Source organism: Odontomachus brunneus, unplaced genomic scaffold (genome assembly GCF_010583005.1).
Source record: "Odontomachus brunneus isolate Ranch 3 - 2012 unplaced genomic scaffold, Obru_v1 Obru_scaffold_075, whole genome shotgun sequence".
In the NCBI taxonomy this organism is placed as follows: Eukaryota; Metazoa; Arthropoda; class Insecta; order Hymenoptera; family Formicidae; genus Odontomachus; species Odontomachus brunneus.
The window spans coordinates 660,556-686,406 of record NW_022639525.1 but is presented as its reverse complement, the minus strand read 5'-3'; the positions used below and the strand labels follow the sequence as shown (position 1 = coordinate 686,406).

Below are 25,851 nucleotides of genomic sequence, written 5' to 3'. Positions count from 1 at the left end.
TCGCGTCAAAATTGCACGAATCAACCGTAAGAAATATAAATTTATTTCTAATTTCTTCTAGATTATATTTAGGATTATAATGAGAAACTATGATAATGATGATTCTGTGATATATTATGATATACTATACATTATGTTAGAAACTATATAATATATACAGACATTATATAAAAAATTGCAAAACTGCTGATTCTATTGTTTTGAAAATACAGGGATAGAAAGTTCATTTATAGTAATATCCGAGATACATAAACATAAATATATTTAAACATTTAATATATATAATAAATAATATACATAATAAATATAAACATAAAAAGTAATCAATATTTCTATATTTATATAATATTGCAGGTATATATTTGTCTCAGTTTTGTTTTAAAAATTAACATTTATTACATAAATAGTGAAATTAATTAAAAAAAAGTAATTTTACTCTTATAGAGGAATCTTGATGCCGTTACTAAAAATCCGATCATATAAAACCATTATTTTAAATGACAGATATGAAATCAAACGTGTCTTAATGTTTAAATCTTTACAATATCATTTTACGTAATCTGAATTTACCGATTGACGAATCGACGAACGTTTCTACTGTGGCACAGTAAAGAATTAATTTCACGGCTTGGCGAGTCCGAGATTCGATCTCGCAAGTGAAAGAGCCACGTATTAGTCAGACTACTATCGCCTGTGATTGAGTCTGTTCACTCTTACTCGATGAATAACGACAATGTTTTAGCGCGTCCAAGTACTCCGACACTTTGCACACAGCAATGGGCCTTCTATAATAAACCATTAGTCATAAGCCGCAAGCAAATTGACCAGTCATAATCGACTATTTTGAAACATAATTGATAGTGGTTGGTCAACCTGCCTATGAGTTATGACTAATAGCTTATTGTAGAAGGCCCATTAAGCTTAATCTAATGTGCTTTTTACTTCCTGTTACTTGTTCTCTTTTTCTGACTTAAGGTTTGAATCGGAAAAAAATAAAGAGAAAGAAATAAAGAACACAATCTTTGTTTCTTTGGAAATTATAGATCAAGCTTAAGGGCTACGTGTACACCACGCCACCCCCGACACTCGAGTTACCAATGTACAGTATTCTATCGACCCGTACATCGGTACTGCAGTTTCGTCTATGGATTATTTTTCTGGCTATGTATCCCGTTATCCTGGTCCGGAAAGTCGGTTTGACGTTGGCATATTAACAGCAGTGTTATTAGATGATTAAAATTAGCTATTAGATATTAGTTAGTTATTAATTAGTTATTAGTTACATATTAGTTAGCTATTAATTAGTTATTAGATGATTAGATAATTAGATTAGTTAGTGTAGTTAGATGATTAAAAATTGTAATACTTTTATTTTGATGAGTTTCAAGAAGTATTCCGCATCTCCAATAACAAGATATATTTTTTGAGAATTACTAAAAACTAATTTTTTTATTGAATAGGAGATGCGTTGCAAAATTCACCGGTAAAATGTAATATAATTTTTAATTATTTAATTGTGCTATCAATGATAAAAGAGCAAAAAAAAGGAGAAGGAAGGGGAAGAGAGAGCACAAGCGTATTTATAACGGTCAAAGGCCAAAGGCATGTTAATAGATTTTTCTCTGTTAGAATATAAACGATGAGGTTGTCCCTTGAGGGAACAACATGATGGAACAAGGTGACGTCATTATTCAAAAGATTTTTTTTGTTATTGACATTCATGTGTGCATATAATATGTGCATTCAATAGGTAACTTAATACCACAAGAGTTTACTACAATTCCACTTAACGCTTGCGTCGATCGCTACGTCATTCTATTCTTGTTTCCGACAGGAATGTTACACAAAAATGGAATGATGCCGCGGTCGACATGAGCATCAAATACAAGAACGCACCTTAAACACTCGGTAAGTTTTAGATAGAATCTAATACAAACCAATCAGATCCAAATGTTCACTCAGCAAGCAGTTGCAGTGTTGGATGCAACCAATGGCTGCATTCAGCAGAGAAAGCTGCTTTGCAACTATTGTAAAATTCGTGAATCTGATTGGTACATGCTTTTGGATTCAACCAAAATTAAGAACACACTCCAATCAGATTCACGAATTTTACAACAGTTGCAAAGCAGCTTTCTCTGCTGAACACAGCCAATGTCACAGGCAGCGGCACTCGATGACGCGCGGGTGGTCGATGACGTCAGAGGGAAACACCCTTGCAACCGGAGGGCCAGTGAACTCATTGCACTAGGGAGAGCGAGGTCACAGAAAGTGGTGGTGGAGAGGCGAGGTGCGAAACCAGGGCAAAAGGGGCAGAAGACAGCGTAAGAATAACCGGCTAAGGAGCGTACCGTCGAGTAATGTACGTAAATACGCTGTCTTGCATAGTTAAGAAGTCGAGTTTTAACGATCGACGTGGACTCTCAACGTTTAAACGTTCTCCTCGATGGACAGCTTACGTACTCGACGAGCGCACGTTGAAGCTCGACAAGAAAGCGTCCTTGAAAAAATTATAGCGTGGCATTGTGGCACCAATGATGTGTCTCTTTGGAATAGAGAATATACATTTATCATCGGGTACTTTCTCGACGCCATTGGAGATATCCAATTATCGGATTTTACGTATAAATAGAACACATCTGTAAATATCCAAAAGTTCAATGTTGACCGCGTTCTTGATTGTCAAGTGAAAACTCCAGTGCCTATCGCAAAAGATACACGGAGAATTATTTGACATCGGAAAAAATCTGACAACAACCATACTTGTGATTTTGCTGCTTTGAAGTGACTCTAGGATTAGTATCCATAGCCGTATCTTATATTTAAGACGTTTTAATTTTATCTTCAGCCTTATTCCGTAGTCAATAAAATGCTCCGTACATCATTTGAAAATGAACTTAAAACGATCGTGAATCAAAGATGATCCGACCATGAATATCAGATTATCAGTTGCACAAATGTGAATTTTGAACTACATATGTAGTCAATTTTCTCGGTGGAAAATGTCGAAATATCCATGAGTTTATTCTATACTGTAGCACAATGAATATTAGATAAAAACGGAGAGTTATGAATAATAATTTTGCGCGTGTACAACCGTGTAATACTGCACAGCGATAAAATAACGATAATGTTAAAAATGAACAAGCTGTCGCAATGATATAACACTGCTACGCCACTAAGGCCGCATGCATCAGTTTCAAGTGTGTAATAATATGAACAATTTCTACGTTTACTCAAAAGTACTAATTATCTTAATAGTAATTAGTTAGATTTTGTTTAATAATAATTATTTTATTAAGCTACGTGGAAAAGAAAATAATTGTCTAATAAACCTTTTTTAGAAGAGGAATTTTTAAAAGCGCTATCATTTTGGATGAATGTAGAAATTGATCATATTAGGTCTGTTCTTTTTAGGATAGTTGCACTGTCTTTATTTTAAATGAAATATATATATATATATGTTTGATTTTTAGTAGAGGGAAGAGAGAGAAAAGAAAGGGGGAAAGAATAGAAAAATTATAAGATACTTCGTAAAGTGCAGCTGTAAACTTATTACACGCTCAAAACTTGAAGCCCGTATCAGATATGGATTAGGGATTGGATTGAATAAAAATTTAACCAATCAGAATAAAGAAAATCAACCTCAAGTTTAGTAAACTTTGTTCTGATTGGCCAAATTTCAATTCAATCCAATCCCTAATTCATAGTCTGGGTTCCAGACGCATTTTAAAACGTCCTTTTTAAGGAAATTTTACTCGATACTCTATAGTAACGTAAACTATAGATATTGAATACAATTTTTCTCAAAAAGGATATTTTGGAATGCAATCATGATACGGACTTTACACAGGTAGCCTTTAGTCCCAACTTACAATAGGTGTAGTAAGCTTTAAGCCTTAAGAAATTAACCAATCATAGTGGAATTATAGAGGAATAATCAATTGTGACTGGTTAATTTCTTACGGCTTAAAGCTTACTACACCTATTGTAGATCGGGACTTACTTTTGACAAGTCCAAGACTCCATCTCGCAAGTGGAAGAGTCATGCATTTGGTCGGACTACGGTCGCTATCACTCGGCAAGTAACTGCGACGTTTTACCTTCCGGTCGAGCTGGCCAACCCCCCGGCGCTTCGCACACGGTAAAGGGTATGTCGCGCGCGGCGCGCCACCCTCGAAAACTCGAATTACCAATGCACAGTACTCTATCGACTTACATATCGGTACTGCAGTTTCGAGCATTCTTTTCCGGCAACGTTATCCCTTTGTCCACGCGCAGAAAGTACGATCGATGTTAGAAATGTTATCTACCATCGACGATAAGAGAACGAGGCAGAAACAGCTCGACAGGAGGAAAGGAGGGAAAAAGCGCACATTCCGTATTTATAATGGCCGAAGATTCGTTAATAGATTTTTCTTCGAGTACGTCAACGGTGAGGTCGTTTCTTTGAAGTAACGCAACGGGGCGAGATATTTGACGTCATTATTTGAAAGATATTTTCTTTTATTATCGACGTTCGTGTGTATATATCGACAATGTCACAGGCAGCGGCGCTCGATGACGCGCGGGTGGTTGATGACGTCAGAGAGAAACACGCTTGCATCGGCGGGCCAGTGAACTCGTTGCGCCAGGGAGAGCGAGGTCACGGAAGGTGGTGGCGGAATGAGAGACGAGGTGCGAAATCAGGGCAGAAGGAGCAGAAGATAGTGTAAGAATAACCGACTAATGCGCGTGCCGTCGAACGTACATAGGTGAGTACGCTATGATAATATGATTAAGAAGTCAAGTTTTAACAGTCGACGTGGATTTTTAAGACTTAAACGGTCTCTTCGATTAGCAGAGTAACCGCGACGAGGCTGATGATATCCCTCGTCGCGAATCGGGAATATACATTCAACAGCGACTGCTTTTCCGACGGCGCTGGCGATATCAAATTATCGACCTTTACGTATAAATAGAGCGCACCCGTAAATATCCGAAAGGTCAATGTTGGTCGCGTTCTGAACCATCGAGCGAAAGTTCCGGCGCTTATTGCAAAAGATGCAATTGCAGGCAGTTAACAATCATGTAAATAAAGGCTATCGTGATGTCCAATCAAAATAGAAACAAATAACTCATAAAGACAAGGAAGAACGAAACGCTGATTTTGTGTACGGAAAATTAGTTGACGCACTGAAAAAAACGCGTCTACCTGTAATACAAACCAATAAGTCTCGATCGAGAGATAATCCGATATTATATGTTGTATATTAGGCGAAAGTGTCTCTCTGTAATTCGGAATCAATTTTACTCAATCGATTACTTAATTCTGTAATTTCTGGTGCCTTTGGTCCCTAATTAATTCGTAATAAATTTTTATCAATCGATTAATCAATTTTGTAATTTGTAATCAGTTTCATGATGTATCCCCTTTCAAAGAAGTTTTTTTCGTGATTGTCGTCAATTGTCGGATCGCTCACACGTGAATGGAATCGAAGAAATATGCCCGTTCGTCGCGTCTCCTTGCCCGCGTTTGATACAGACCTTCGTTACGTTGCGCTCGTTGGGGTCGTTCATCGGGGGTGGTTCTATAAATAGCGCGCCGTCCCGTATATAGGTATTCGGGTCAGCAAGAGAGACTACGAAGACGAGCCAAGGGCGAGCTCAAGATTTTCTATAAAGCGCGATATTTCTTCGAAATATAGTTTTCCTCATACCGATCCTATTCTTTGCTCGTTCTTGTATGACTATTAAGCGTAAAACGTGTCTCTCTCGTATTCTCTCCTCGCAAACAAACGTTGCATCGTGAAAGAAGAAAACAAAAGAGGAAACATTTCCGCGGATAGCTTTATCATTTAAGAAATTTTGCAAAAAGCAATAACAAGCGTCAAATCTTCGAAGTAACAAGAACTGCCCGTCTCCCGTCGTCTGAAAACACATCGTGTCGATTTATTTCACGTGGGAGAACGTCAGCCGATCGCGAGAAATCTCGTCGTGACACACCTCGTCGTTTCTCTCTTTGTTATCGTCCTAACAGATCATCGCGCGAATAAGACCGATCTCGAGCGGCAGATACTTTCTCCGGGTGAGTTTGCTTTACAGCCCCAGCGAGATCGAGCGCGAGAGCCTCGCGTAAATCCGACGTCGGACGTTTTTACAGCACTCTCGCGCTTCGCCGGAAATACACACATATGCATACATACATACATACATACGTTCATACGTCCCTCGCACGCATCTCTGCGCTGCAGGACGGCGGGAAGCTTCGAGGAGGCATCCGTCCTACCACTGAAGGTCCCGCATGTTGACCCAGATTCTCCCATGTACACGTATCCCATTGACCCCGGGGTAGTTGCTAGGCAGCAGCGGGCGTACCATGGCTCGTCACGGGTCCGTCTCGGCGCGCAGCCGAACTTTCTCCTCGCTCCAGGTTGCCATCCACTTACCTCGAGCTCACTGGCGACGATCAAGTCGCACGGTGGAAGGCCACTTTTCAAGGTTCGAAGTCCGCACGAGGCCCGCATCGTCATCCCGAGAGCACCTCAGTGCTCGCACCGTGACTCTGTTACGAAGCTTTCGAATGATCGCAAGGAGATTCTTGGACACTCGACACTCGGGTCCTGAGAGCACCGGACGACAGCGACGATCACCAGAGGAAGGCCCGATGCAGTCGAGCGAACCCAATACGCGAACGCGAACACTTCGTCGGAAGGAAATCGAGAGTCGTTGGCCACCGCATATCGAAGGAGACTACCTCCGTCGCCGAGGATGCGTTCGACTCGCGGTTGTCCTGCAGTCTGGCCTCGCGATCACCATCCGTTCACTCCCTCGCCGCTTTCCTTTGTATGCTCCACTATTTTATGCGTGTAGTTGCCGGGGCACACGGTGGGGAGAGATTGTGAATGACGCAAGTCATGGGAAATCTGGGTCAGCAGGTCATGCCACCCCATCCCCCGGTGAACTTCTCATCAATGGGGCTTTATTTATGAAACCCGATGTCGCCCGGCCAAGGATGTATCTACCGATGTGCGGATGGGATATCGCACCGCGATTAACGCGCCCATGAATGAGATTTCGACTCGGGATCTATGCGGTCGATAGACGATCGTCTTCCTCGCCGGAGTTTCGCCGGAGTCTCGCGAAGAGCGTTCGCTTTCGGATCTTTCTTGATGCGGCAGATACGCCGATGTATCGCCCGATGTGGAAATCTACCGTTCCCGGATCCCGCCAGTCGGAAATTTGGCCGATTGTACTTAAACCGATTGTGTTCGCGGGATCTCTCTGTGGGAAATTTTTATCTCTTTATTCGCGGAGATTTATTTTTATTTTCAGAAAGGAAGGGAGGTTCTCTGATCTCTCGGAAAAATAGCCGACGAGTGGAAGCGGTCCTCCGAAGAAGAGCCGATCAATTTTTCCGTGAGCGCTATAAAAGTTCTCGTCGGAGGACTATTAATACGCGGACTTGACGCCGTGGTCACTTTTAAACCGTGGATACGTGAATATTCGTTAATCAATAACGGTTCGCGCCGCTATATCGAGACATATAAAAAAATTACCGCATTTGACAATGTCAACGATTTATCGATCTGCCCGCCTCTACCCGAAGGTCACGGAAACTCGGTCAGGCTAAAGCAACCCCGCTGCCTACTCGGAGCCTACCCCATATCAACTCGAAACCTTTATAAGACCGAACTTCTCTATTATTCATTAATCATATTCGCAGACGTAAGTCACGTACGAGCGATTAAATCGGGCGGATAATAACACGACGTGATCGGATCAACAAATTGCCGGATCACGCTTAGAAATGCATGAATGGCGAGAGAAGCGACGAACTTGATTGAATTTTCGAAAGTTATAGATATCGGTTTTAATGCATAGAACATATGCGCGTCAATTTTTGCGTCCGGCCGAAATATGATATATATTCAGATATTTTTTTTATTTCAACACGATGAAAACCTCAGATGCTTTTATGTGTACGCGCGCCTGCGGATGTGTGTGTGTGTGTGTGTGTGTGTGTGTGTGTAAATTTTGTTTCCCAAGAGATATGGAAAGACAAACTATGCCACTTTGCTGCCTAACCGCGAACGTATCGATGCAAGTCTACATTACAAAGGATATGGAGCGAGATTTATCTCGAAAAGATATCAATCCAAGAAACAGAATCCTATGAAACGAGATAAAATGAAGGACAAGGAAGAAATGAAGAAAATGAAGGGTTAGCGAGTGTACGCGTGCGTGTATCTGTGGTATATGGATGATATTGGTGTATATGATGTATGTTGATGTATATATACTTGATGTATGTGTATATATGCGACGCGAGCAAAAAGAAGCTACGATGAATGGTCTTTATCGCGATAGGAGAGAGGAAGGGTTCTTTCGCTGAGGCCGTAGAATTGGAGAGACGACGAAGAAGGCGAAAGACGCACGACGACCTCTCGGATCGGACAGCCGTGGGAAACTGTGGCTTTGAACTGCCGTGCACCATTTCTCGATACCTATTGCGCCCCTCCGCGTGCAGTGCGCGGCCAGGGCGGAAGGGAGCGGGAGGGGGCTTCCGCGATAGAGGCAGCAAGGGGTCCAAGGGGGGTTGCATACGAGCGCATGTAGAGACTCACCCCCGTGACGTCAGCAAGCTTTCGGCCAATCGCACGTCCGCATTCCATCGACGTCACCACCTCCCCCGTTGTGACGTGCATTCCAAGGAGAAAGGGGGAGCGAAGGTTTGGTAACAGGGTTGTCGTGCTGAACGCGCGGGCGAGAGGGGTGAGGCTGACGGCGGCGGCGGAAGGTGCAGGATGACAAGGATGAGGGGTACGCCATATTTTGACCCAATTAACTGGACTAAACGACCGCCGTGAAAATTCGTCCGTTTCTTCGGACGCTTCGCGATAACGTGTCCCTGTTAACCACGTTGGTGAGTTCAGAGTAAGGGTCATCCGTTTTACGCGATTTAATGCATATAAAAAATTTTTCTGTCTAACGATCTCTTATCGGTAAATTTTGTATCAGATCAGCGTAGATCATCGCCACAGTTTCACAAAAATATCTCATATATTTAATTGCAAATCTATGTACATATCTATAAAACACATCGGAATGATTATAATATTAACTCTTCGTCAAGAGACAACATATTTTCGCTATCTTCAGAGTGATAACCAGAATCACTAGAGTTTTCTTCAATTCTTTTTCCTTAGGAAACTCGAAAAATTTTTAAAAATTATTGAAACTACTTTTACCCTTCTGGTTAAAGATTATATAGCTTTTTCGTGAAAAATTAATTTCTCTCTAAATATTTTATTTTAATAATTTTTAAACAAAAATGTTCCGAGCGCTTCTTAGAATGACCTGAACACATATGACCCCGGTTGCTACTCGGCGGGTTAATACTATATTATATACAGGATGACCCATTTTGAATGCCTCGTAAGAAATGCATTATACAGAAAAATTTTCCATACAAAAGCTATTAAATTTCGAGGGGCACATAAGATGACAATATTATTATGACATTGAAATGTGTGTTTTCTTCAAAGTTATTTAAAGATTTCAAATTTAACGTCGGTGGTCGCTTTCTTGGATCATATCTCTCATTATAGATCAACGGATATTGCACCATATAATCATTGCTTTGTTTCACTGCCAATATTTATTCATGTTCACGCGAAGAGAATTACGTTAATCTTGGAGAAAATCTTCCAGGTCGTGCGAGTAAATTCTCGTTACTGTTGCATTCACCGCAAGAACAGATATAAAATGCTAAGAGCCGGTTTTTCAGTGATAGTTTAAACTTAGATTTCAACTTAAATCCTGTTTAAACAAAACAAACGCATTGTTAGAATAGAGTTTAAACTTGAATCCAAGTTTAAACTGCTATTGAAAAATCGCCTCTAAATAACACGCGAAATACAATTATTATGTAATTAACGTTGGAGAAATTCGTGTGTAGCAAAATAGAAGTCTACGATACGTTTGATATTTCTCGTGAAGAGTGATTTCTCTCAAGTTTTCGCGAGTGCGGAAAAAAAGCGTTGAAAAATAATTTTAGCTCTCCAGTATGTTGCTAATTTTATAATTCTCGGCTTTCTTAAGTCGCGCGGAATTTACGTCGCGCGCGACGAAAACGTCCACACGTAACCCCGTTCGATCGAGTACATCGGCTGAAAAGTAGGACAATGATAGTGACGGTCGGAGATGACGCGTTATATCGCGGTGAATTTTTCGCGCGGACTGTCACCGAGGCTGCTGCAAAAATATGTTCGATCAATTGGGCAAAGAGATACAATTTTCGTTAGATAATCAATGCAATACGACAGACTCAATAATCCACCGCGCGAAATTAAATTTGACGTAAGATCGAAGACTATATCTCATCGTCGTGATCTCTTTGCGAAATGATGCTTTTTGCGGAGAATAAAAAAGCCGAATCGTTCAGAAGTTTAAATTTTAATAGTAATATCTTATTTATTTTTTTTATTAAGAGGAAATATATTCCTTAAGAAAAATAAATATAAAATGTAAATATAAAATTTGTAAAAAAAGAGGATATTAATGGTTAATGTAAAATACATTTAGATATACAATAACAAAGAATTTTTAAACCAAATAACAGTCACGCATTACGATGATCGCGAATAATTATTTCCGTAGTAAGATAATAATGTGAAATATTGCATGTGCCAATGAACTTTCGATCTTCTAAATATACGTGGAAATTAGTTTTTAACTAATTTCCTTTATGCATTGAACCGAACTTATATCTTGATCTTATTACTTAAACTATATATATAATATATATATATATGTTTTTTTTTAAATTTCACCCTTCCCAAATTAATTTATTCGATGTCTCTACATAATATTTCGAAAAATAATGCCTTTGCCAGAAGTCAGTTGGCAAGAAAAAAAAGAAAAAAAGCAAAATAAACCAAAATAAAAATCATAATTAAAAATGTTTAACTAAAAAATATATACAGATATTTATACTATGTATATATTCATTATTATGAAAAAATATATAATTTTTCCAATTGTACCTTATAATTATGTAACTCTTTTCTCGCTTATTTACCAGTTTTAAAAAATCTATAATATTTACGTTATTTCGTTTATATATATATATACAGGATAATTAACAAAATATCACAGATTATTTAATACAGACAAATAAGTGAGAAAAGAGGTATATAATTGTAAGGCACAACTTGAAAAATTACATATTCTTTTTATGAGTTCCTATATATAGAAATAGAAAATTTAACCAATATAAGGAATTCAGCTTTTGGTCGAGGCAATGTTCCATAAGAGACGAAAATTGAGAAATCTGAGGAATTTCTTTTATGCGGTTTTCTTTTAATTCACGTAACATATAAACGGCGAAAACGACAAATTCAATTTGTGGTTAAAATAAAGGAATATACGATAATCTAAATATAGATTTAAATCTTGAGAAAATACATTCTAATAGATATATCCTAATAATGATGTGATTGTGGCATTTTGTGAAATTGCAATTTTGGATGTTACAGGGAAGAGGGGAATAGAGTATTTCAGTTTGGCAGAGTTTTAGATTTTTGAAAGAACAAGAAGCAGGTCATCGTGCTCTCGCTCTTCATGAAAAAAACAGCTGCACGCCGATTTTCCGAAACGTGGGCGTCTCGTCTGCTGAGAATTCTGCGTAGGCGTTTGTTTGGGTCTTGCTCAAGCCACGTGCTATTTCCTTGCATCGACGCTAAGATATGTTCTCGTGTTTTCGCGACTTCGAATGATCGCGCGGAATGCAATTTGAAAAACAAAAATTGAATTCGCCTTATAAAACCTTGAGATTAATTTAGGGTTCGTTTATTGCATAACATGTTAAGAAAGTTCTATGCCACTATATTTGTTCGTGTTATTACATATTAGGAGAACTCTACGCCACTGTATTCGTTATATATGATACAAGACTGCTCGATAATACAAAACTGAAAAGTTGAAGGTTAGAACTAGTACCATTTATATAGTACCGACTATTTTATTTATGGGAAGAAGAAGAAGAAAGTGTGATCAGATATATGCAGGCAACAAAGTATTTGTATATCGTGGTCCTCTCATTTAATATTTTAACTACGCGACGAATTCTTAAAGATATAGCATATAACTTTAAAAAGAAAATATTTCGCTTGAGCTATCTAATTTGCTTAATAAATCGCCTTCGAAACAATTGCAGCTTGAAAAAGACTTATCTTGAGAACTTATCATGAAAACTTATCTTGAAAAAAAAAATAACATGAATTCTCATATTTTACATATCAAAATTTTTTAATTTCGACCTACTAAAACCATTTTTAAAATCAAACGTTTGAAACACTGTTTACATCTAAATAACATTTCTTTATTATAATTTCATTCACACAATGTCCAAAACAAGAAAAAGGAATTTATATTATGATTTGTATTTTTTATTTACAATATCCTAGAAAAATATAAATTTTGCGATCTTCAACAAGATATATTTGTATTCGAAAAGAGCAAAGTTTTTAGTTGTTTAGTTATTATTGCGACTCTGATTAACACAACTGATTGACACAAATTAATATGCTTATTATATTCAAATTGAATAATAAATTTCCATATATTTAATATATCACAGGATATTTACAATGAGGTTTTAATTATTTATCTTCTCTCTTCTTTCTTTCTCGTTTTTCTTATTTATCTTTTTCAATTCGTATTCATGCTACTTGCACAATATATTAACTTGTCGTTTGTCAGGGGATCTCTAGATTATCTGACGTTCGTTTGCCTTATCAAAACTGTTGACTGATTTTTTTGTCTACGATATAATTTCCTACGTTTTCCTTTCACAGTATATTTGCACGACAATGTAAGTGTCTCTCTTTCCCGTTAAGAATCCCCTGTTTGTTACAATTGTGCTTTCGCAGCTACTGTATACTTTTGTTTATTGGAATTCAACATATAATATTACAAATCAGTTAATAAATGAACAAAATGAAAACAAAGATGAACAAATTCGTTCCACTGTTGAGTGTCACTCACCTTTCTTCAGCTCATCGTGGCATGGCCTATGATAAATCAGAACGCACTATCAGCATCCTCTCACTGTATTTTTAGGCTTGTAGGACTACATTTTGTTCACCATTTTTATGCGTCTTCAAACTCCTTACACAAGACATCCTCCGACAGTTCGTTTACAGTTTAAATCCGTCCGTCCGTCCGTTCTCTAGTAGACACTAGCGAATTTATCTTTTTCGATGGCAAAGTTTTGTTAGTACTCTGTCACACGTGAGTATCCGCTCACGTATCTTGATGCCTTGATTGCGACTGAGGCGATCAGTGAAAGTATTATCGTCTGCAAATTCCGAGGTTCCCCGTGAAAAATCGTCTGCCGAAGATGACGTGGATAGGTCGCCGCGCGGACTATCCAACTCGCGGAAGCTTTAACTCGCGCCTCTCAGTGATCGAGGCCGAACTGCAGTCAGGCGAAAGTCCGATGGAACTCCGCAAGTTTCCTCTCGGAGGTGCCGAGGTTGGCGGGGTTGAATGAAGTGCACCCGCCATTGGTCGGGCTGACTATGACGTCACTGCATTGATTGTCCCGCGCATGCCACACCACGTGGCTCTCTGAAGATTCTCTCTTCCCTCTCTCTCTTCCTCGACCTCCTCTTTCTCTCTCTCTCTCTCTCTCTCTCTCTCTCTTTCTCTGCTTGGCATCCTTTCGATCCTCCAACCCGTCGCTTCGCTAGCTTGGATGAAAACTATTTACAGGATATACAGAAAAGAAAGAGAGAGGAAGAGAGTGAGGGAGGGATGAATTCTTCTCTAATAATGTTTTTTTGCTTCACCGCATCGCTGATAAATGAAATAGTTTCTGATCGATGAGCAATTTAGACAATCAATATTTATAATTGCGAAATATAAATTGGTAAAATACACGTTTCTCTTATTCATCCGCATCTTTCGATGTGATTGGTTTATTTGAGAACTATAACGATTTATTTTTTTGCGATGTCTTTTTGTAAAGAATGTTTCTGTAAGGGATATCTGGTAGCGTTTTTCGTGAGACATGTATATTATACAGAATGTTTCACATTTAATGATACAACTTTCGTATGCAAACTGGATAGTGCACTCTATGGTAGTGCGCAGTTCAACATTATGCACTGTCGTTGCCAAGAGGTTATCAACAAATTCGCGCCATCTTGCGTGATATTTTGCCTACAGAGCTCGCTCTACTATATTTCGCGTGCACTCATTTGCTAACATTTTTTAATAAATTTCTTAATAATAATTGTGATATTTGCAAAATAGTACAGGATTTTTTTCTGTTCAGTTTGTTGAGTTACTCTATCTACATACGAGCGTTATGTCATTATTTACGTCAGCGATCGGCGCGATCCGTATATAACATCGAATAATATTTTTGTATCAATATACAATTAATCGATTTAATCGCGGCCGATATTCATATTGTCATTTCATTTCCTCACGTGAGGATATCTTTCTTGCCTTAACCCTTGCCCCGTCCCACTCCCGCCCTCGCTTCGCTGTCCATTGGAGGCTACGTACTTCCGAATTGCGTGCAGACACCCCAAGACTGACGTTTGTCCCGGATGCCTAATTGAACGACTCCAAAAGTACTCGGTTGTTGAAGCAGCAACGACGCAGCCACCTCTACTCATCGTTGTTGCCGCGGTGGCTGGTGTTCTCTTCTCCAGCAACCCCTCATTCACCCAGTTTCGTCGGCTCCCCACTCCCTTATCTTCAGGTTCGCACTCCTGAGTGCAGTGAGCTCTCGTGGCCGCTCGACCCTCGCGTCCCGAGAGCGAGGAAAAGACGCAGCTCGACGTATTACGTCTTCGTATCTCTCCGCTGATTATTCTCGATGAACATGCTAGTTATCCGCGAAAAATCGATCCGGTCGTTATGACAACTCGGAGCATCCTTCTTTCTCTCTCCCTCTCTCCCTTTCTCTATCTCGCTCTCCTCTTCCCTCCCCCTTTCTCTCTTTCCGTCTACTCCCTATATAAAAAAATAGTCTCCCCCTCTCTGACCCTCTACTTTAATCACAAATTCAATATAGATGTGCAATATGTTATTGATATTTAAACTGCATTTAATTAACCCAACAGGAGAATTATTCCCACAACGAATAATCAATGACGCATTCTTTACTTGTGTTTTTTTGCGGCGCGTGGTTTTTGCGGAGCGAAGACTGATGCAATGTGGAATGTTAAAAGAAATCTGTCTGAGAGGAAATAATTCAGTTTTAATATACTCATATCGACTGCTAATTATCATTTAATATTTATTTTGTATAACATACAAACAAACCGCCGAAATTTCTTGCACTAATAACATCAAATTAAACTAACATACATCTTATAAACAACAACTATTAAAAATGTTGAAATGCAAAACTAGAAATGTTTAGTGCGAAAAATGTCCGATTTCTAGTGTTCCCTAAAATTCATGTCGAAAGCAACAAGCGTTTCCTTAAATTGCGTAAAGATATTACGAGAAAAATATTGCAAAGTAACTATGCGATTATTTGATTTTTTTAATTATTATATTTCTCATTCACGACATAAAAATTACATATTTTGATCTTAGAATCCAATAAAGTAAGTTCAACCGATATAAAATTAGATAAAATAATGGAATATTTTGAAAATATCCCAAACATGCGTTAAAATTAATAAGAAGTAAAACAGAAAAGTTCTACATTATCAATATTACTAGCAATAATATTATATAGAAAAGTATATACATATAACTGTCTACGCATTTCAAGAACATGAAGATTAAAAATAGACATTATGTGTAAATAATCATAATCAGATATATTCGTAAAAAACTAAAGAGAGACTAAAGAAATATGAGAAATTTATGTTATATTCTTTTAATCGGAGTAATGCGTATAAGTAGAAGTGATCAAGCAATATCCAAAGTATGCGATCGAATTCTAAAGAATATCATAATCTAAGCGTAGAGTTATAAAATACTGAGAAATTACAATTTACAGTAATTGCATTTTAGTAATTATGTAGTCCCAGAAGACTTGGCAAAATTGTTTTTTTACGGGATTACATTGAACGCGGGAAGGCGGTAGGAGGGAGAGGAGAGCGAGAAGGAGAGAAAATAGGGCATTTCGATTTTGTGTAGTTTCGGCCTTTCGAGCGGACAAGAGCGAGGTCGCCGCACTCTCGCTCTCTGCGAAGGCAACGGTTGCACGGTGATTTTCCGAAACGTGGGCGTCTCGTCTGCTGAGAATTCTCTGCGTAGGCGTCTGTTTGGGTCTTGCTTGAGCCACGTGCTGTTTCCTCTTGCATTGATTCTACCAAGATACGTTTCTCGCGTTTTCGTAACTTTAAGTGATCGCAGAATGCGACTTAAGACAATTTTTTAAATTCGCTCTAAGGAGCTATGAGATTAATTTAGAATTCGTTGGTCGCATTGCAACATGTTAAAAAAGTTTTACAAAAATATATGCACTATGTCTGATATCAGACAGAGTCGATAATTCAGACTTGACAAATTTATCAGTTTACAATCAAGTACTATTTACGATATTACTTGTCTTAAGAGGGAGTAAGTGCGGTTGTCGGTATATGCACACGAAAAATATTCACACACATGTAATCCTTTCAATTAATCCTCTATATTCCTGAGTATTTTTAAGAATACGCATATATAATAATTTTAAGTGTAAAAATATTTTATTTGGCTTATCTATTTCGTTTAATAGAATGTTTTCAAAGACATCTAGTTGTGGTTTATCTATCACGAAAAAAACTGAATTTTCATAAATTTTCTTATGTTTCGCAAAAAATTTTTTAAATTTATATATTTACATCTAAATTGTGTATTATCCCTCTAATAAAATAAAACTAAATTTCTAAAATAAAAAAATCTCAAAGAGTAAAGAAGTTTGAACTTTTTTCAAGTTTCAAATTCAAATGTGATGTTTGTATCTTTTATTGTGCAACATTCGGAAGTAGAATAGATTTAGTAATCTTGACCGAAATACTTTCGATCAAAGATAGTAAAAACGGAAAAATATTATTTTAACTGTTGAGCGTCACTTACCCTTTTCGAGCTCATCGTGATGGTCCATGATAAACTAGAACGCACTACCAGCATCTCTTCACTGCTCCTTCAGGCTCGCAGGACTACACTGTCGATCGTCTTCAACCGACTTGAATCCCACACAGGACATGTCATCCCCCAAAAGCTTTCTTGTAGTCTGGATTCTCTCGTTCGCTTTTCCTTTGCTGGAGATCAGCGAAGTTATCTTCTTCAATGGCAACGTTTCGTCAGCACTAAATCGCACCACCTGAGGATTCGCTCGCGGCTCGTGCCGTCGTGCGACTAAAGCGATCCGTGGCAGTGTCGTCGCGTGTAGACTCCGAGATTCTCTGTAAAGAATCGTTCGCCAAAGGTGACGCGGATGGGTCGTCGCGCGGAGCGCGTTCAAGCTCGCGCCTTTCAGTGATCGTGGCCGAACTGCAGTCAGGCGAAAGTCCGACGGAACTCTGCGAGTTTCCACTCGGAGGTCCCGAGGCTGGCGGGGTTGAATGAAGTGTACCCGCGATTGGTCGGACAGACTATGACGTCATTGCATTGATTGTCCCGCGCATGCCACACCACGTTGCTCCCCGATGATCCTCTTTTCTCTCTCGCTCCCACTCGATCTTCTCCTTTCTCTGTTTCTCTCTTTCTGCTTGGCCCTCTTTCGATCCTCCGACCCGTCGCTCCGTTGGCCTGGGTGAAAACTATTTACAGGATATGCAGAAGAGAGAGAGAAAGAGAGAGTGAGTGGGTGAGTGAGTGAGTGAGTGAGTGAGTGAGCGAGCGAGCGAGTGAGTAACAGAGAGAGAGAGAGAGAGAGAGAGAGAGAAGTGGATTCTCTCCTCTAATAATCCATTTTTCCCCTTGGCTGCTTCGCTGATAAACGAAACGGTCTCTGATCGGTGAGCAATTCAGCCAACCGACATTTATAATTACGTATTATAAATTGGAAAAATACACATATGTCCGTATCTTTCGATGAAATCGATTTAGTTAAAAACTATAACGATTCATTTGCTGCTAAACATTCTTGTTCCTGTAAAGGACGCAAAATAGCGTCTTTATGATACTGTTATATGCTACACTATTATATGCTATATCCACTTGATTCGAGACACTATCGTGTCGCGTAATTAGCTCCAGACTGCCAGTGTTAGTCATTTTGATCTACATTTCGAATATCAATTTAATAAACAAAAATGTTGTTCATAGGCATTATTTTCCTTCTGTGAAAAATAATAAAGAATATTGAGGCAAGTAACAAATGGAAAAATAATTAAGAACATGAAAATAACTCCATGTTAGCAATAACGGACTAACTATCAGTAATCTAGAAATCTAGAATCTAATCTAGAATCAAGAATCAAGTTATAAATTACACGATGAAAGATGAGAAAAAAGAAGTACTGGTGCAGCAAGCATCCGCAAAAAGTTTTCGTGAAGAAGAGGAGGAGAGAGAAGGTACGCTTTGAAAGCTTCGTGATGACCTTCTAGTTCATTTCAACTTTATTCACCACACGCGCTCTTGGTGCAATCTCTTAACTCGTAGACGAGTGCAACCATTGAGAGGATCGCGTCAGCGATCAACGGGATTCGTAAATAACGGCGGATGATACTTTTTCAATCGATATATATTCGATCGATTTGGTCGTCGAAGCCGATACTTGAACTGTCTCGTGCATAGTGATCGCGTCATCGCGTCTCGTTGTCCCATTTCCTCGCGCAAGGATATCTTCCCCGTCCGAACTCTCTTGCCCCCGTCCCACTCCCGCCCCTTACCCTCTCTCACGGTCCCCGCTTCTCTGCCCATGGGAGGCTACGTACTTCTGAATCGCGCCCAGGCATCCCAGAAGTGACGTCTGTCCTGGATGCCTAATTCAACGATTCCAAAAATACTCGGTTGGTGAAGTAACGACGACGTAACCACCACTACCCGCTGTCGTTGCCGCCGTTGTCGTCGTCTCTGTCGCCGCCGCCGATGTTCTCTTCTCCAGCAACCTCATTCACCCAGTTTCCTCGATCCCTCCGCTCCCTTATCTTCAGGTTCGCACTCTTGTGTGAAGTAAGTTGCCACTCGACTCTGTCCCGAGACCGAAGAAGAGACGCGGTCCAACGTTTCCTCTTCGCTAATTATTCTCGACGGGCACGCTGGTTATCCCCGGGAAATCGATTTGGTTCTCATGATGTTTAGAGATATCTCTTTCTGCCTTACTCTCTCTCTCTCTTTCTCCCCCTTCCTCCCTACCCTCCCCCTCTCACTCCTCTTCTCTTCTACCCCTTCCTCAATTATAAACCAAAGTAGATATATGTTATTGATAATTTAACTGCGGGAAATATTGTTTCTAGGGCATATAATAAATAATATTTTCTATCTCTCTCTTCGTAACCCTTTGCCCGCAGTATCGGGTCGGGTGAAAGCTTTCGTTTCAGGTATCGTATCCGTGTAGAGAGATTAGATTTGTGCTCGATCTCTCATCGCTCTAGGATCTTTTTGTGTGTACCATGTTGTCGAGGTAATTCTTTTGACAATTGTCGTAGTCTTGTTCCCTTTTTCTTTTTCCTTGCAAATACGGCATCGTCGACTCTCGATCTCGCGAATCGCAACATGGCTTGATCCAAAAAACAACGATGCTCACTCCATCTTTAGCGCTCTCGGTAAATGCAAAACTGTTCTTTCGTTTCCTTCCTCCTTCTTTTTCCTTTTATCGCGCTTACTCCGTTACCCTTTCATATTTCGCACCTTTCACGCTCGGTTCCGCAAAGTAGAGATGCAGCGGACCGATGCTGGGACGTACAATCGAGAGAGACAGTGAGATACGGGGAAGGCGCGCGAGACGGAGAGAGTCCTAGCCAGGCAACCGGGGGTTTCAGGTCGATGCACCCCTATGCTCGCTTGCCAACGAGAGTTCGTCGCCCGGCGTCATTCCCTGACGTCATTCCACCCTACCCGCGATCCTGGCTTATCTCCCCGCCCGACCCGCGTGCCGCCCGCCGACACGGATGCGACCGGACAGACCGAATTTTCGTCCTTCGGAAAGTGGATCGGACTTCTTTCTTCGCTCGGGTTATTTGTGTCGCCTTGGAATTGTTTCTTCGTTACTTATCCCGAATTTACGAGAGCGATCTCTCATTGCGCGATTTGTCGCCTACCCTCTATTTCTTTCCTCTCTCTCCCCCCCTCTCTCTCTCTCTCGCCCCTCTCTCTCTCTCTCTCTCTCTCTCTCTTATTAGGTCTGAATATAACGTATATGCTTTCCAAACATCAGTAATTATTATAATGCACGCTCAACATCTTTCATTTATACTATCATTTTATTTTACTTTATTTTTTATCATTATCATGTATATTCATATTTGTTTAGCGCTAGGGCTAAACTTGTTGAGGGCACTGCGTCCCATGACTCCAATGAACAATACTTCTTTCTCTTTCTTCTTCTCTCTTCCGATTTTTCTCTATAATCTTCTCCTCTTTAGTACTCTTTCGTAGAGCGCTGAAGTTATTAAAATTTGCCGTAACGTTCGGTTGACGCTTCACCAGCTAAAACTTAGTACAGATTTGATGCCTGGCGCTTTATGGCAGAATCTTAACCTATCCTTCATCCGTATCTGGACTATTATTGCTGTATCCTCATCGACACAATTAATCTTCGATTTCATCGGGCTATTAAGACTTGCGTTAGGTTTGCCTATGGTATTAGAAAGGATGAGTATATAATCCCTTACTGCAACAACTTATACTAGATTAACATTTGAAAGCTTATCTACAATACGCGGAGTAAGCTTGGCGTAAGTTGGACTAAGAAATAAAAAGAATTTATAAATATATTTATATTTAATTAGTTATAAATATATTTAAACACCATGTATAAATATATAAATATCATTTAAATATAGTTACACACGTTTTTTCAAAATTATTATTTTTTTAAATTATTTTTTGTCATTATTATATGTATAGTAAAGCACTTTATAAAAGTGTAATTACATATACCAATATATTTTTCATATAATATATTGATGATATAAAATGGTCCGTTTTTTTTACTAGTTTATAGTTAATTTTTTTACTGGTTTATATATTTTTGCTACTTTACGTACTACTATATTTATATATTTAAATATATATATATATATATATATATATATATATATATATTTATATTTATATACTTAAAATTTATATTTATATTTATATTTATATATTTGAAATAATTCATAATAAAAAGTTTACCTGGGTTGGTTACATTATGTCTATATAATTATTACTAATATTTTCCTTTTACTATAAATATAATGTTCTTAACTATATTGTTTTTAATGTTATAGTTGTAAATATTATATATTTTTCTCTCATTTAACTTTCCGGAAGTTTAAACGAAATCGATATATCCCGTTGAACTCTTTTCCACTATAACAACTAGATTTGCCCATTCACTAAAGAAAAATTTAATAATATTGATTTGTATCTCCGCGGCGCTAGTTCTTTTTCTCGCTTTCACTTTTGCATATCGGTACAAACTCACAGTTTCGGTAGTTGCTATCGTAACTCGTGATGACAACAATAAAAAGGAAAGAAATTTCGCTTACTCTAAATTCTCTGGAGGTAAGTGAGCGGAGCACATGGTTTTGAAAGGATATTAAAGATTTCCCCTTCTTTCAACCTTCCGACAACTTGGATTTTCTGTTTCCTGAATTCGCGATAAGGATCGTTTTATCCTCACTGATTTTCGGCAATTTCCACTTTCGTCTTACGTGGGTATTTGCAAGCTTGAATCCTACTTAAGTGTTAGTTTCTGACGACATTCTGTGATCTCCGTCAATTGTGAAATTCTCGGAGAATCTTTCCTCGTTTGTCTTGCTGATTTTAGCGTCTCTTTCTCTGAAGTCAGTGGTGCGGTTTTTCATCAGTTCCTCTCGGTGACTTCTCCCCTCTAATAATTACAAATTTAAACAGGTATCAGATATTGATAATTATTTTGCTAAACCAGTCTAACGATAATTTATATGTAAAAGAAGCAGTGCCATATAGCTTCTGCATCTTCCACTTTTTGTGCGTTTGTGCTTTTTGTCTTCTCTTGGATTTCTCCTTGGCCATCCGCCGGAGATTTAAAGTTGTAAATGTACAGAATGGGACGATGATGACCAAATCTGCTAGCCATATGCACAGGCTCCTAAAAGTAAGAGGCGTCGTTCTTCTACACCGAACAAGGGCGATATCTGATTTATCCTTCTCGGAGCAAATTGCCCTTGAGACGGGCTTAAAGAGATTTTCAAGTCTCGAGGGTTCATAAAATTGATTTCTCTTTTCTGTATTTTTTTAAAATTTATAGTCTTAGAAATATATCCTATAGATATATATATTTTTTAGAAAAAATAAAAATTAACCAAGATATATAGGTCAGAATAACGCAGCGCATGATATTGCTTGACCGACTTAGGTAACGCGCGCGCCAACTGGCTGCCTTACAAAAAAGTTTTAGAATGTATCAAATTAATCTATGAGGACTTGTCTTCAGACAATTTATTAGGTAGATATCTCGGAACATACACTCAGAAAAACAGTGAATTATTAAATTTATTGATATGCACATTTGCCTCGAAGAACATCTACGCTGGCAAAAGAGTGGTTGAAGTCATCAATTTTCTGGCTGTGAGCATTTTCAATGATAAATATACTCAAAAACAGTGGAGATGTTCATTATAATCAGCAGCAGTCTATAACTTGGTTTTGCTGAGAAAGCCTGGTTCAAGCTGCTTATAAAATATTCGTTATCCTTCTTTCAACTTTGACATACTTATTTTAATCGCTTGAAGTTAAAGAATAATTATACAAATAGACATGTGATATCTAACAAATAGACATGTGATATTGTAATACCGCTTTGGTGGCCGCGATAACTCGCCGGTGTCCGGATTCGGTGTGAAGATGCAATGAAAATGTAAGCAGTGATTTATTGCTGTGTTGCTTTTTATTTAAGCAGTGTCAGATATACACAGTGTTAGTGTGAGGCCTTTTAAATCGCATGTGTGTTGGTCGCGTCGCCGAATTATTTCGCTGGCCGTTCCGCTCGTGATGTTTGTCTTTGCGTCGACTTAGTTTTTGTGCGCGTCGCGTTCTGTGGCTGTTATGCTCTTGCGGTGAGTGAAGTGTTGAAGCGCGTGTATCCCGTTGCTTTCACTCTAGGTGTTAGTTCCGGTCAGTATAATAAAGATAAAGTTGCGTATCCGCAACTAGAGATCCTTTAATAAGAGATCGGACACTGTCGCCTGTAGATATTAGATTTGCCATGTTTAGGTTCAAACCGGAAGTATACTTATCTCACTTTAACTTATTGCGCCAGTTCAGTAGTGCAGCCAGTGCAGCTGAAAAGAACTGCTTGTGTTGTTATTTAGCTGATAATCCTAAGCAGGGATCCAAACATTACGCAGCCAATCAAAATGTTGACATATAATGTCCGATCTCTTATTACATAATATTACATAATATTATAAGGGTCTCTAGCAACTTGAGGAGTAGCCGCGTATCCGCGATTCTCGAACCGGAATGCTGCGTATTCGCAGCAGGACGTTCACTTTTAGTGCTGTGTCTTCCTAATGGAGACGAAGCTGTGCGGTTAGGCGGCAGTTTCCCGAAAAGTGGAGGGGATAATGTTGGTATCAAGGAAAATCTCTACACGATATAATTTAAAGACTTGTTTTTTGTAACTGCACTGCTGAACTGGTGCAATAAACTGAAGTGAGACAAGTATACGTTTCTTCACTCTAACCTTTTGCATTAGTTCAGCAATGTGCAGTTACAAAGAACAGATCTTTAAATTATATCGTGTAGAGATTTTCCTTGGTATCAACATTATCCCCTCCATTTTTCGGGAAACTGTCGCCTAACCAGCTGTGCGAATCATGATTAGTGGTGGACGGTCGTGGTTTATATATCGTTCGCTGTCAATCCTGTCGCGGTGTTTGGACGACTTCGCTCGCGTTCGGTGTTGTTCGTTCGCGTTTGCTCGCTCGAGGCTGTTGCTCAGTCTGTGTGTTCGCTAGCGCGTAATTTGAGACGCGCGGAGGTCTCTTAGTGTTTCGGCTATTTTGTAATCCTAACAGTTCTTTCGTTACAATATTAATTGTCAACTTTTGAAGTTATGTCGGCGAGTACTGTTCGAACTGTTGTCGTCAGCAATAAAATTTCAATGTTCTAATATTTATTATGATTTCTAACTTTATCTGAAATTCGTTATAACTAAAAATATATCAGATTTGGAACCCTTATAGAAATGTAATACTGATAAGTAATAATTTGGCCAGTGATAATTACTGTCGTTCAATAATTATCACTGGCCAAATTATTACTTATCAGTATTACATTTCTATAAGGGAATACGATTTTAGGAATATGTTTTTAGGATAAATATGGACATCCGTACTAACTGATTTATTAAGAAGAATATATATAATTGTTACTAATTGAGACATTTATCTTAGCAACCGATAATATTATAATCGACAACTATTGCGTTTCTAATTGAAAATCATCGCGCGATCAATCGCGATCATCGGCATATGTCCATATGTCCTCTATTCGTGTACCGATACTTCCATATCTCTAGAGGGCCGACCACGATCTTGCGTCAGTGCTAACTCGAATATCGCGTATTCGACCAGCAATTAGCGTCGTCACCGAGTAGATCGCGATCCCACGTTGACAGACGTTCGACCGACTTTCGAAGTTTAGCTTCGCGCGTCTTGCGCTACCAACGTCTAGCTACTCGTTGTCGAGACGTGAACAGCGAGCAGATGACGATGGACGTGAATGTCCGACATCGAATCAAAGGTGCAAGTGATCACAAGCTCCAATTTGCATATTAACGGACGATCACGCATCAATGCTCAAAAAAAAAAAAAACAAAGAACACGTAACAGAGTACGGCTCCCGGGCAACGAGACCATCGGTTCCCCGTGGAAAACAGTTATAATCTCATCGGGAGACGGGGGTGAGATGAGGAAGAGGGGCACTTCATTGTCGCTCGTTCGTTCGTTACATCCGGCGCGGCGATTGGCGTGTTATCGCGCGAATTTCCGATCGATGCCGCGAATTAATATTCTCGGTGCGGCTGCTGGTGCAGTCGATAACCTGTTCCTGACGTAACGCCCACGCGATGCAGCTAGCGGGGGAAGATCTCCCTGTCTCATTCTCCCTCGCTCTCTTGCCCTATTTTGCGCGCTCTCTCTCTCTCTCTCTCTCTCTCTCTCTCTCTCTCTCTCCCGCTCGCTCTCCCTCCGGTGAGCGAGGCGAGATGCGGAAAGACCAGGGGATGCAGGGGTGCCAAGCAAAACTGGGTCACTGGAGCTTCATTCACATTACGCGGCCATTCATGAGATTTGCCAACCGTTCGGCTCTCGAGCTTTCGCCGTGTCCCGTGATTCTTTTTCCAAAATTCTTCCCGATGCGGCCCGTGATCGGCCGACGTGCTGCAGTGAAAAGACATCCCGAACTTATCGTCGCAGTCGAATCCTTTCTCCTCTCCCCTTGTGTTTCCACCGAGGAAACGCGCTAACTAAATGGATTTTAGAATGAATAAATTTTCCATCATTTATCTTTTCGTTCTCTTGCTGTGCAAATAACGGCAAGCCGTTTTCCTAAGCCGCGTCGAGATGTTCTTGATTAACGATTTACAAAAGAGACATATAAAACACCTAAGAGAAAAGAAACAGACAAAACTAATAAAGATCTTTCTCATAGCTCTTGATTCGATCGATAACAGCAATATGACGTTCTGTATTAAGTTTTTCGGGATA

At 39.3% G+C, this 25,851-nt stretch overlaps 1 protein-coding gene and 1 long non-coding RNA gene across 3 annotated transcripts; one reads left to right on the top strand and one right to left on the bottom strand.

Annotated features, from left to right (window-relative positions):
- Window positions 1-366: 366 nt before the first annotated feature.
- LOC116847223 lies at window positions 367-5,370 on the top strand. Of its 2 annotated transcripts, XR_004378711.1 has the most exons (4): window positions 367-1,908; window positions 2,161-2,359; window positions 4,545-4,751; window positions 4,841-5,370. It is a non-coding gene; the product is annotated as an uncharacterized LOC116847223 (long non-coding RNA). The 2 variants fall into 2 exon arrangements; XR_004378710.1 differs by having other exon boundaries at window positions 367-2,359.
- Window positions 5,371-15,912: 10,542 nt separating this feature from the next.
- Window positions 15,913-17,475, bottom strand: LOC116847228. The gene is made up of 2 exons (XM_032821993.1): window positions 17,077-17,475; window positions 15,913-16,324 (listed from the first exon to the last, which is right to left on the bottom strand). The coding sequence occupies exons 1-2, from the start codon at window positions 17,128-17,130 to the stop codon at window positions 16,007-16,009; spliced, it is 372 nt and encodes a 123-aa protein (XP_032677884.1). The 5' UTR covers window positions 17,131-17,475; the 3' UTR covers window positions 15,913-16,006.
- Between the last annotated feature and the right edge of the window lie 8,376 nt (window positions 17,476-25,851).